Raw genomic sequence first — 13,439 nt, forward strand, 5'->3', positions numbered from 1 at the left:
AACACACATTTAGGTTAAGTGCAGTCACACATAGGCACATTTAGCAAAGTAGAGCCGAATGCCTACATCCATACAGATGTAAATCCAGACGTTTACCATGCACAGCCAGGTGAGCAAGTGGAAATAAATACACACACATGCACATAGTCGCACGCACAGAGTGTGTAGCAAAGCATTTCCTCCCGTCTCACCATGCGTCATTTACAGCCCGGTTGACCGCAGCATCCTGATGTTAAAGCCAGCAGCAGCAGCAGCCAACACTTTCAATAATCAGCCTAATTGGGAGTGGTTTTAATGAGGGGGAATCCCTTTCTTTCTCCATCGCTAACTCTGTTCTTGCTTTCATGCTGAATAATAGTCAGAAGCACATTTCTTCAGCCTGTTCCCATCCTTGCCTTTGCTCTTTATGACCATATTACCACTTTGTAGGTTTGTCTCCAGAGACAGCAGACAGCCCAAAGACATTACACAGCCGGACTGTGAAATTCTGCCACAAGAAGGAGGTAACATATTTCAATACTGGTGAGACGATTTGAAATATGGGCTTTGTATAGCATATATGCAATATAGTTATAAATGATGAGTATTAAACACACAGACAAAACCAAACAGTGACACAAGAAGGCCAAGAGGAGAAGAGAGAAGTAAGAACTTGATTAATAAGGAAGTAAATATAGGTGCACAGGCAGCTGTTTGGACTGTCTTGATCTAAGACAGAGCTGGTAAGAGAGGTGATCAATAAGGCCAGAGGACAGATGTCAGTGAATCACCTCTGCCCGATTTACATACAGTACATCGTGGTTACAAATAGGGGAAAACAAATTAAGAAGTTGAGTAATACTTTTTTTCCTTCACATCTATAATAATATACCGTCTGGTTATTTATTAATTTTGAATAAACCATTGAGCCCTAATGAACTATACACATAGCACTGGTCTTTATATATCCCCTTAGGTGACTGCTAGAAACATCAGAGCTGTAAAACAGCTGTAACAAGTGAGGAACAAATACACAGCTATAGTCCATGGATGCATGTGTATGAATAGCACTGACAATTGTCCACGTTACAACTACGTGGACAATTAAAATGTCTAATAAAATTACTGAATATAACACATGATTTTGTGTTAAATTATTAGAATGGAGTCAAGATAATAAACAAAGCCCATTGAGAATTAATTTGGATTTCTGTACCTAATGCTTTCACTGCTAGTAGATTAGTAAACTAGTGCACACGTACACACACACACACACACACACACACACACACACACACACATATATCTACTGCAGGCAAATGCACAACCTATGACACTCGAGGAACCAAGTGGGTGGTGGGGAAAAGTTTGGGTAGAAATCTTCCTGAAGTGAAATACATCTCTGGCAAACATTAGATAGATTAGATAGGATCGGAGACTGATTTACCATGTTGGTTTCTCCCTGGCAGCCGTTATCTGACCACTGCCTGGCTGATTTATACTCAGCGACGTGCTGGTATCAATTAGAAGAAACCTAAAGGAGTCATTACATAACCAGGAGAGGCCCCTGAAGACCTTCTGGGATGGTAAGAGTAATAGGAGTAATATACTGTCACTCACCACAGAAATACACTACTCACTCACCACAAGACCACTATAGGACACTAGAGGAAACTGGTTTTGTAGCAGGGGACTCTATCGGCCAAAATAGCTCAGTGCAAAAAGCTGCATGTCAGCCAAGCCATTACAAATAGAGTAAATATGGGTTCAATGAGAGCTGCAAGGCGTAAGCAGATCGTGTATGCAAGATATGCATTTATTCCAGCACTAAATGTAATTTCTCATAAGAACGCTACATATGAAGCTAAGTCTATGTGCTACATACACAGAATGTTTTTTTCCCCTAAAAGTGGAAATTCTATTACATGATATTCTTTTAACCAGCCTAAGGTTCTGACAAATTATCAGGTTTTAAGCTGACTTTGAGAAATGTTTTTCAAACAGCTTCGGGCTCCGTATGGATGCTTTCAAATGTAACTCAATAAGAAATGCCTCTTTTTCTTTGGCTACTCCAATGGTATTTGTGTGTGTGTGTGTGTGTGTGTTGGTTGGATATGAACAGAAGTAGAACAATTAAAAAAAAGAGTTGTGTGGCAAACTAATGGCAAGTAATAAAAGATATAAAGCAACAACTGTATAAATAGTAATTTACCTTATTCATGAAGATGTACACTTGCTTTCTCTTACAGTTACTTAGTCCAGCGATTCCCAACCCCCGGGCCTCGGACTGGTATCGGTCCGTGAGTCGTTTGGTACCGGGCCGCGAGAGTTGAGGCTCAGGTGTGAAATGTATAGTTTTCAGGGTTTTTATCGTTTTTCAGCGTTACTTTGTTATCGTTTTTATCGTTTACTCGGTTTTCCTTGGTCTTTTCATGTGTGTTATGAATAAAATTTCTTTTTTTTCGGTACCGGTACTAGTTTTATTTTGTTGTATTTATCCGCGACACCTTAAAGGCCGGTCCGTGAAAATATTGTCGGGCATAAACCGGTCCGTGGTGCAAAAAAGGTTGGGGACCGCTGACTTAGTCTATCTTTCTCTATAATCGAAAAATGTGAGGTAAATACCTGAACAGAGCGGACCCCTCTTCCTCACGTCTTCTCTGTGACATAGTATTTCTGTTATTAATGTGCTGAAAATAATTTATTAGTATAGCGAGCGTGCCAAATCACAGCAGATAAATATAAATCTTTTCTTGGCTTGGCTTAACTCAGCTGCTCTTTCCTGACCACTGAAGCAGAAATAAAGTGATAGATGGACGAGAGTGGCTTTCTTTCAGCAGAGTAAACAAACTGACATGATCATAATTCAAAGATTGGCCAAAGAAACAAAATAAAACTTGAACTGAAAGATAAAGACAGGACATAAATAAACAATGGGTAGCTTTCGCTTTGTTTCACAATAAGAATTTTTCATTTACAAGTGCGCTGGAGTAAAACGCAGGGAAGAAGAAGCTGGAGGTCCACACAAGAAAGGGATTGAGAGCAAAACTTAGCCTGTATGCGCAAAAATAAAGCACGCTATAGGAACAGGGTCTATGGACGTGTGGGTGTGTGCATTCTTAGGAAATCAGGGGCACTCTATGAGCAGTCAGAGAGCTGAGAGATTAGGGAGGGTCTTGTTTCATGGACCCCAAGACATCTGTTCTCTCTCTTTTGCACACCTCCTTTCTTTCTTTCATTGAACTACAAATGCCCCCCTACCTTGGGGAGTGGTGATTCGTGGATGGAGGGAGGAATGCGGGCTTCCACTTGCTTTTCATTAACACAGGATCTGGTAACACACCTCACTGTCAACCTAATCCCCTCTCTCTCCATCTTGTCCCCTGGCAGAGAGGGGGTTCCCAAGACCAGGTACAGAGCCCCAGATGTTGCATGGATGATGAAGACAGGGTAGGATAAGGTGAGCGCAATGACAAATATTGGGGAGATCTTGCACTGGACACAGTGTGGCCTCCCTGTCCTCTCTTATATATGTCTACATGTGCCTTATGCCTCTCTCTTATGGCCTTATGGCCTATCTTCTCAATCCATTTCCAACAAGCTCTTTTCTCAACTCCCTTGTTCCTGATTTAATTAATCTGCTTTAACTTTATTCTCCCTCTATTACTTTATCCTCAACACCCCTTGCTTCTCTTCTTTCGCAACTTCTCCCTCCCACTTCCTCCCTCTCCCATTTCTCCTTACACACACAGGCCTCAACGCGAGGTCTGCTCAGGATTTGCTCCATCAGTCTTAGCCTGCCACTGAGGACCAGCACAGCAACAACAGCAGCAACAGTAGTAATACATACTGTAGAAGCAGTCGCACTACATTCTCCTGTCTTACATCTCTCATGTTCAGCTACTCCCAGGGGGGTCATTCCTGCTGACTTATTGTGGCAGCTCAAAGGCTCAACCTTACAGAATGGGAATCCCAACCTTTATCTTTGGAAAATTCCAAGGTATTCGCTTTCCAAGGCACAGAGTAGGCCAGAGTGGTGAGTGATGGAGGCAGTGCAGCTAAGGCTAAAAGTCAGCAGATACATCTAATGTCACTAGTGATCAGTCTGTGTAATTGGAGACAGTTTGTCTCCTTTCAGTGGCAACAAATCTGGAAACGCTATGTGAAGAAACCCATGGGGGAAAAAAGCCGTGTGTGTTGTGATCTATAAGTGTGCTTAAGTTGTCAAGTAAACAAAAAGAAAAAAAAATCCGCATGCAACTGGGTGAGATAAACATGTTATTCAGTTTGCTTTAATGTCTTACCCCATATAAACAAGAGGCTCTTTACAGGCATTTAGTGCCACGTAAACTTCCCAAGTCTTACTCAAATCATGGCTCAGCATGTGCTCTGAGAAAAGGCGCTGAAATGAAATATCAGTCTTTAATGAGATCTGTACAGAGGATCTAAGATGTCTCAGGTATTTCACAAAGCACTCAGATATGATGTAAGAGGAGTTGAGTAAAACGTCTGCCATACATGATGACAGCATTAGTTTTATGGCAGTTGTTATAATGTCTTGTTCGGAACAGACGCGCATGAGGTTATGTTTTTCGAGGCGTAACAACAACCAGTATTTCAAGACGTTTAGAGCCAAACTGAGGATGAATAACCCAGTCGATGTCAATAAACACCAGCGGTCCTGATCCCCATATTTTTTATTTGCATCAAGTCAGGCTCTAATGGCTTGCTTTCAGTGTGCTGGTAATTGTGGAGAAAACAATACCCATGAAAAGACAGTTCACGGCAAATCAATCTGTACTTCCTGTGTTTAAAGTAAACAAATCAAAGAACTATTATGAACGGATCTCTTGAAACGTATTACTGAGTGCAAAAGAAAGAGTAATAACTATAAATAGTAGAGTCATTCAAAAGCACAGTGAGTGGGACGGGATTAGCTTTCATACTAGCGCTATTGTCTCTAAACTGCTTTGTTTCCACTGCCTTGCACACACAGTTTCAACTGTGTTTATCAAAGTCAACACATCAAAGATGGATGAAAGCTGAAAGCTGGTGAAAATCAGTTCAGGGCAGCACTGCTGAGTATTGTGTCACCGTGCAGTTATGCAGATTCGAGTAAACAAAGTGCAAATTGTTTGAGGTTTTAATTAACATTTTTGACAATCATTTTATCTGAAGTAACCCTATATAACAACATCTGTAAAACAGATGCAGGCACTTAGGGAGCCTTGTTTCAGCTTGTCCTCGTTCTTCTGCAGCCCCAGTAAACAGAGGACGTGCCGCTCAGGGCACAGAGGTACAAAAACATCTACCTGAATGATAATGAGAAAGTCTTCATCTCCATCATGTCACATGCCATCTCCTCCCCCCTAATCCCCCCCCACCTATTTTATCCTTCTGTTTCCATCTACTGTCCAATTTAGAAGACGTGCCAAGAAACAGCAAAAGTGAAAAACAAACTAAAAATCCCTCATCATCTGTTATAGTGCGCCGGCTCACACCCAGCTGCACAAAGAAATTGGAAGCTCTTTAATTTACATTAGCATTAGCGGTTCTGATTGTCATAATGGAAACACCGTGAAGCCTCCTGGATAATAGTCAGTGTTGATGAAGGCAGGGTTTGGTTCTAGCACAAAAACAAACATCTTGCCCTCAAACACATTCATACATAACTGCGTGAAAAAAAACTGTCTCTCTCATGTCCAAATGCACACATACCCACGTAATCAAATACACCCAGTCCTACAACTTTAGACCCAAGACTAACACAAACATCTCACTTCACAGTTTACTGTCAAACCCTGTTGTTGGCAGATGAGGACTTTGCTCGCACATGTAAAAAACAACAATATTCCAAATAATAATAGAAGCAACAGTGCGATCTGATTCCCAGTCTTCATCACTGGGAGTAAATGACAGAATGTAAAACCTTCCAAACAGGCAAAGACATCATACAACAAGCATGGAAAGAAAATACTTTCACTATTGGTATGCAGTGACATAGTGACAAAGAGGCACACTCACCAAAACAATGGTTTAGGCTTTCGCTGTTGAATTAAACATATTGCATTTCAGGCATATTTTTTAATTTGAAGGAATAAAAAATGTAATCGAGGTGAGCACATGAATGAACAATCTGTTCTATACTACATTTGTATAGGATATCTGGAGCACTTTGCAACTGTACTGTATTTTCAAGGTGCCTGGATTCATTGCTCTCTTGGCCCAAATGCTGAGTTCGGGTACTAGACAAATGACACGCCACAGAAAAGCATGTACATGTACAGAGTATTACAGAGTCTTAAATTTTGGTTACTTCTGCCAAACAGGGTGAAGTCATGACAGATGTTTCCAACATAGCTCCACCTGTTTCAAGAATTTCCTTGAAGCAAGTAGCCATATCTTGAAATATAGCAGAATGAAATGGATCACATCACGAGTTTGATGTTTTTCAGTTTTCACAAAAAGAACATGTAACAATGAGTCATTTAAGGTCCAAGCCCATTTTTAGCAATCTGCAAAATTATGACTCACGGTTCTGTTTTCCTACTTAACTTCCATGTTCACAATGTAAACTGTGCTTAGGCAATACCATTAAACTGTTACCCATTAGCTTTCCTTCAAACATCAATCGCTATCCCACTATGAGAAGCACCTTATAGTGTCATCAATCACAGAAGCTCCATTACCATCAAGTCTGTCTAAAACAGACCAATCACTTCAAGGACACAGGATTCGCCAACTCCCTTTCTAATAGCCTCTGGCCCCAATCCAGACATTCTTGTTTTCTTCCTGGTAAGATCGCTAGAGCTCCTCAGCAGACTTGGACAAGGATTATTAATTTAACTGTTCACAGACGCTACTGTCAATCTAGTCCCTAATTTTTTTTTTTTGGTTTCAGGATTAGTTTTTTTTTATGCTGTAATTATATTTTTCTTACAAAAATTAATTTGCTTCTTGAATTGTTGCAGGTAGTACATCTGGTGAGCTTGTGTTTGTGTAGCTGTTTCGCTAGCTGTCAAAGTTGAGCATTAGTGCTTCTGACTACTGGTAGATCCTCTCAGGGAAAAGCCACTCTCGCTAAGGTTAGGGACTTCGTGCGGGTTGACCATCTTAGGGAAAAGTTCCCGTCACCTCTACATCGCCTGTATGGGTGTCAAATATGCACCATCGCTAACAGATTCCATCTCTTGTGAGCATTACCATGCAATGATAGGAAGAACCCTGTAGCGCTGTTTGCAAGTGTCGGTAGCCTCAAAAGCAAATTGCTGCTTTTCCAGTACTGTGGCAAAGCCCAGTGACAAACCAAACTCAGCTGACACTAGCTGGGTGGACACGTTCGAAGACTCAGAGGCCAAATTTCTTTGTCTTTCCAAACAGCTCCTCGACTCCAGAGAGGAACGCAGAGAAGAAGTTGAGCTTGTTGACTGATCCCCTCAGAGACAATAGCGACGAGGATGAGGATTCTATTCTCCCTCTGCCCAGCGATCTATCACCTTCACATCATCTCCACCTAAACCATCAATTCACATTCACATCAAGGAGCCATCCTTCCCAAGTAACATGGTATGTTTGAAAGCCTCCATGTACTAATATGGTCACCCTGATCTCAGCTTATTAGGTTGAATTGTTTCAGGACATAAGCCTCCCACTGGATGACTACAACTTGGGAGAAGATATGTGTTGTTATTGAGCTTATTCTCTGGGTTTCTGGGTTTCAATGTAGGACTATGGCTGTATCATAGGCCTGGCCATAGTAGGACAGAAATCACTGTAGTTCAATCTCTCCAGCCTGCTTGACAAGCAAGTCAATATGGATTCCCCATATGAGCTTTCACGTGCTAAGGAGTTGTTTAGGGGAGGCAATAACCACTGAGCAGGGTAGTGACTTGAGGAAGAAGCACAGTGATGCTTTTGACCTTTGCCTTCCCCACAAAGTCACACCGTAAGAACCACTGCCGGCCTTCCCGGTCTTCACAACGACAGAGTGCAATGTAGACTTCAACAATGTAGGCTTCAGAGGGCTGGAAAGTAGTGTCCAGTCCCCCGAGGAGCAAGTGTCCTACTGGCCACAGACACAACAGTATTACAGTTAAACATCTTTCACTGGCGTTGTCACCACCCCCGCTGCTGCATCAAGCCATCATCCCTTCCTCTGGAGGGAAACAAATGACACACAATATATGAACTGTGGTTGCTGCCAGAAGCACAGCAGGCAGCACTCATGGAGATCCATGCCCTGAGCACTCGATGGATTATTTATTGTTCCTTCCTCCCCCAAAGAAGCAGCGTGAGGAAGATGCTTCGTTCTACACTAAGCTGTGTAACAGCTAACAATGTTTTCCCCATTCACAGTCAAGGAAGAGCACAAGTTCCCTCATTGTTTCCTGTTTATTCACCTCCCTTCAACAGTTTGTGGGATCCGTTCAGAGAGAGAGGTGTGTGGATCAAAACAAAAAATCACTTTGAAAGATTTTTCAAAATCCTAGAAGTCATTAGTCCGTCTTAGACAAGTTAGTGAAGCTTTCATGGTCATGTTGAAATGCGCCTCCCATCATAAGATACCTTGCTTGGATATTAGAGAACAGGGGTTGCCCTGGTAACCAAACATTACATGCACATTCACTGCTGGTCCCTCTGGTTCCTGTTAAGTTGACCTGTAATAACCCCCCCAAAAAAACAGGTTTACTCACCTTCTATCCTAGACCCTGGCTTCATGTTCAGACTTCCTGCCATGGCCGACACTGATACCGTCATGCTGGGCCTCATTGGATGAGTGTCAGTCTCCATAACCACTAAAATCTGAGCAGTCCGAAGAGAAACCTTGTGAAAGGTGAGTGCCAGCGCTCCAACACTGCTGGCTTTACCCAGGGCTGAGGCCTGATGCTGTTTGTCTGCACGGGGAGGAAAGGCCCTGTGAAGTGTCTTTGCAGGGGAAGAATGAGGGGTGGAGGAAGCAGACGGTGGTTTACTTGAGCTGTCCCATGTATAGTTCGGTAGGATTTTATTCAGGTAAGCTTTGGCCTGCTCCAGCTTTGCCAAAGTGGGACTGATTTTCAAGGGACGTGATAGCTCCATGTTCAGTTCAGCTGTGGAGAGAGAAAAAAACCAGATGACAGACAACAAAGCAAAAAATAAAAAAGTAAAAAAATAAAATTAAATACAAAATTAAAGAGTGTTAGTGAATCTGTGCTGTTAGCAAACTTTACAAACAACGACGCCCTCTGTGGACATGTGCTTGTGCACATCCTGACTTATATTTATGAAGTGCTGAGTGATACAGAAAACTGGGCTGGAAGCAGAGAGAGCAAAGTGTTTGAGCAAGTAATAAAAACATAACTTATTAGTCAGAAAAAACAAAAATACATCCTGATGGAAACAGACTAACTAGGTCTCTATGGGAATCTGTGTGTTTTGTTTGCACACACACACACACACACACACACACACACACGTATATGTGTATATATATATTTTTATAATATAGTAACAATTTAGGCTTGTCCAATTGTAGAGCAGGGCCTCTTAAACTATGTCAAAATGGGAACTAAAATTGAATAAATTCACTGTTGGCTGTGGTCTTTGGTCTTTAAAACCTGCTGTTGAAATTTGGAAAAACATCATAAATTGGATAAAATCCATTTGGGAGCTTTAAGACAAGGCAGGCTTCATCAATGTCCCACTGAGCAGATTTTCAGCTATCTGACCCATGGGATACTAAACGGTGCTGTGTCTCATAAATCAAACTTCTCTCTTCTAATCACTCAACTTTGCATGCAAACTGTTAAAAGGACAGCTGGGCCCAGTCTCAATCTCTTTCTTCTCCTCGTCTTAGATGGACACATATGCACGCACAAATCCCTGATTGTCTCGTTGTAACATCCTAATCTGACACTGCGGAATAGCAGAAGAGAATGTTTTCTTCGTGCCAGCCGCGTAAATCTGAGACCACTCTCTCCTGTTCAATCTCTCTCTCACTCTCTGGTGCTCTGCAGCCTTCAAACACTTGACTGGAATATACAGAGACACATGAATTAACTCAATGCCGTTTTACACCACTTCCATTATCCCATTTTTCCACTTGCTCATGATGATGGGAGAGGGAAGCACCCCCCCCCCCCCCCAAAAAAAGAAAAAAAAAAAAGAAAACCCAAACCAAAACTAGTGCAGCTGTTTTTCATGGTCTCATCAAGGCCCCAGTGTTTACAGCCTCTTAAGGGTTTTAGGCCCCCTGTCTACCTCCTCTCCAGGTAAGAGCACTAAATGACATGAGCGGGAACACTGCCAAGAGTGAAAGGCCAAAACACACACACACAGACTGAATCTGCCTTTGGGATACTTTCTATTTTAATTCAGCGGAAGTAAAGCACATGGTCAAATGGAAGGATAACTGCAGAGACGAGCTGGAGGAAGGATAGGTGGAATTTGCTGTGCAATGTAGCTTATCATTTCCACTTGACTTATCACCAGGAAACTTTACAGTGGTGAAATAAATAGCTGTACGCAGCTGTTCATCCAGGTTCCTCTGTTCCCCTTCCCATGTTACTTCACCAATCCATTTTTTCCCCGTCTGTTTCATGTAAGCCATCTTTCTGCTTCTTCTCTCTTGCTCAGTCATTTCTATCTTTTACTCTTCCTCCACCCACAACCTAATCAACCCATCCCTGTAATCAAGTAAAGATGTCCCTGATCAACCAGCCAGAGCTAGTGCCATGGCCTGGCTCCCGGCACATGGAGACCTGGTACTCATTATCATTGTACTCACTCCCAAAGTTCCTTTCTACACCCTACCGGTCCTATCCCCCCACCAACGGCAAATCTGGAGTGATGGCAAGGTAATTCTATTTTTTTCACTAATCTGAAACTCACCAACTCAAACTGAGTAGTGCAAGTCGATACGGCTAACTATAACCCAGACTTTTTAGACTGGAACTCATGGTTATAGTTATCCTTCTTGCATGTAAGGCCCATGTCTGAAATAAGGTACTAACCTTTTAAATAACGATGATCAACAAAGTATTCCACTAAACTGTGCATTAACTGTATATACTTTTAAAGAAAAGTTAGATTTTAAAGAAAAGTGAATAAATTCCCTCCTGCTCGTAACCAGGATGTCATAATGTATGGATATTTATTGTTAAATATTAAATTTCCATTTCTATATTTAAGCATTCCTTAAGGAATGGTGGGAAAAAGAGTAAGTTTCCTCCTTTTTATAGTGTGAAATGATTACAGGCCACTGCTATCTATCGGGGTTTAGTACTGTGAAGAGACAGCCACAGCATCTGTACAGCCTCCAGTGTTTTTTTGCAGAAGTTAATCAAATTTCCACATATCGAACAAAACGTGTTTTTTTTCTTTTCTAGAGCTGATCATCTGTGAGAAACAGAGACAGATGTAGGAACATGTGATTTCACTAGGCAAAGATGACATAAAAAGAGGAAACTTTAACCTCAAGAGGGAAAGAAAGGCTTTTAGGTTTTACAGACTAAAGTGTAAATTCTGTATTTATGGATTAAGATGTGACATCCGATAAAGCCTTCCCTCAACCATATATACTGTAAAGTGAAGGAAAAACATAAATGTCACTCTTATTTTAAACTGCCAGCAGCGTGCCAGCAGCGTGCCAGCAGGGGCCATGGGTGACTGGGATTTTCTTTTTTAAGGCAAGAAATATAAATATTGAAAGAAATGTGGTGAAACCTTTGTCACCAAGCAGGGGCACTGAAAAAAGTACATTAACAGCAATGAGATTCATATATACGAATGATTTAGCTGAAAACACTCTGACGTTTGCCCTGAATGTAACAAATATTTTAAACTGGCGACTGTCAGTAGAAGGCTTGTGCAAAGAGCAAACGTCCAGCCTGAAGGCTGAAAGGTGGTGCTTGCATACTTTTAAATAACAGGCCTTAATGTGAACAGGCTGCAGGGACTCACAGACTGGCCCTTCTCAGGTGTCAGCCTCTATTAGCACTGGAGAAAGTGGAAGATCAAGGTCTAACAGAGGTATACACACACGCACAAACACACACACCCCTCTGCAGAGTAGTGTGGGAGATCAAATACGTTTTACTACCCAGGTTACTGTGGCTTTTTGGTGAGGTCACGTGTGATGCTGTCCCCACTTTGAACCTGGCGTTGGTATATGTGATTATGCGTAACCACCAGAAACATTGTTTTCATTCCCACCCCCTCCCCTCTGAATTCTCTAGCTGACTTTCATGCTTGACACTTGACAGTGGAAAGCCTGTGTCTGACACAGGTGGCAATGTGTCAAATTACGCGGGGCCTGTATGTGAAGGGCATGTGTTTCTTTCTGGGTTCGGAAGGGCAAACAATATTTTGGGGGGTACCTGTTGCTTCCCAACATTACAAAAAAGTCACTTAGATGACTTGAATCAGAGAGGGTCTGGATGGTTCGGAGGGGCACACCCTTGTATACAGTAAATGACAACATTTCTACAAACTCTGGTTTGACAGAAACCAGGGACAGAGAGCAGTGTTTCCAATTTGTTCAAGCTAATCTATCACCTGCTCCTTCTTTACAGAGGAAAGGCGAATCTCGACTTCGAGTGGTAGCAGTTACGATTCTGGACATGACTAACAAAAAATGAGCAGGGAGGGAAAGTATGCGTATTTGTGTGCTCACTGGTTACTGCTCGAGTTGAAAAACCCCCCGATCCACTCAGGACTTTATCGTCTATGTCTCCGCTGGTCAAGCCTTGAACTCAAGTAGTTCTGAAAAGGCTGACGTTCTGTAAGCATCGGCATTAGTTGTGTTTATGTGAGCGCGCGCATGTATTTGATGAGCAGCTGCTGAGTGGGGGTCAATGCTGAAACACCATCCAGTTTACAGTACACATGTTACAAGTGTTTCCCACTCAGCATCCTTGGGAGGGCCGCTTTGATTGGTCTTGCTGAATAAATGCTGCTGAAATTGCGAGCATATTGCTGTAAACACACAGCAAGATGTGGCCTCACGGCTGTCTTCTCTCCGTCTGTGCTGGGCTGAGATAAATTAAATGTGAAGAACTGTCAAATTAAAGTCGGGGCCGCCAAACATGATACACATAGCAGCACCCACATAGTTACAGAGACTTACACACAAATAAATCACCTGTAAAAACAACAGAAGGACAAATGAATAAAAGGCTAAATGCATTTGTTCTTCATAATCCAGTTTTCAGCTAGTCAATCCTAGTCAAGGCATTTCTTGAAGTACTTAGTGATTCATTCATGAATTAGAAAATAATTTTTCAGTGTCCCGTCCAAACATTTTGTGAATAACGGTCTTCTACAAAAACAACCTCCGGTATTGGGATTCTTCTGCTCTGTGTAACTTCTTCCTTTTCTCCCCCGACCTTGAAGACGATAATTATCTTCCCCAGAGGGTTATCCAACTAAACAACACAAAGCTGAAAGTGTGTGTATGGATGCATGTGTCGGAGTGTGTGACT

The 13,439-nt window shown here is 42.0% G+C and overlaps 1 protein-coding gene across 5 annotated transcripts in view; it reads right to left on the reverse strand.

Moving 5' to 3' along the window:
- The window catches only part of vps13b (vacuolar protein sorting 13 homolog B), a 317,427-nt gene that overhangs the window by 89,767 nt on the left and 214,221 nt on the right, over positions 1-13,439 (reverse strand). For all 5 annotated transcript variants that reach the window (XM_085178382.1, XM_085178384.1, XM_085178380.1 and 2 more), the window contains one exon: positions 8,673-9,068. In XM_085178382.1, coding sequence (XP_085034508.1) covers positions 8,673-9,068 — 396 coding nt within the window. The remainder of the gene's footprint in view (positions 1-8,672; positions 9,069-13,439) is intronic.

The sequence above is a fragment of the Neolamprologus multifasciatus genome, chromosome 11, assembly GCF_963576455.1.
Source record: "Neolamprologus multifasciatus chromosome 11, fNeoMul1.2, whole genome shotgun sequence".
NCBI lineage: Eukaryota > Metazoa > Chordata > Actinopteri > Cichliformes > Cichlidae > Neolamprologus > Neolamprologus multifasciatus.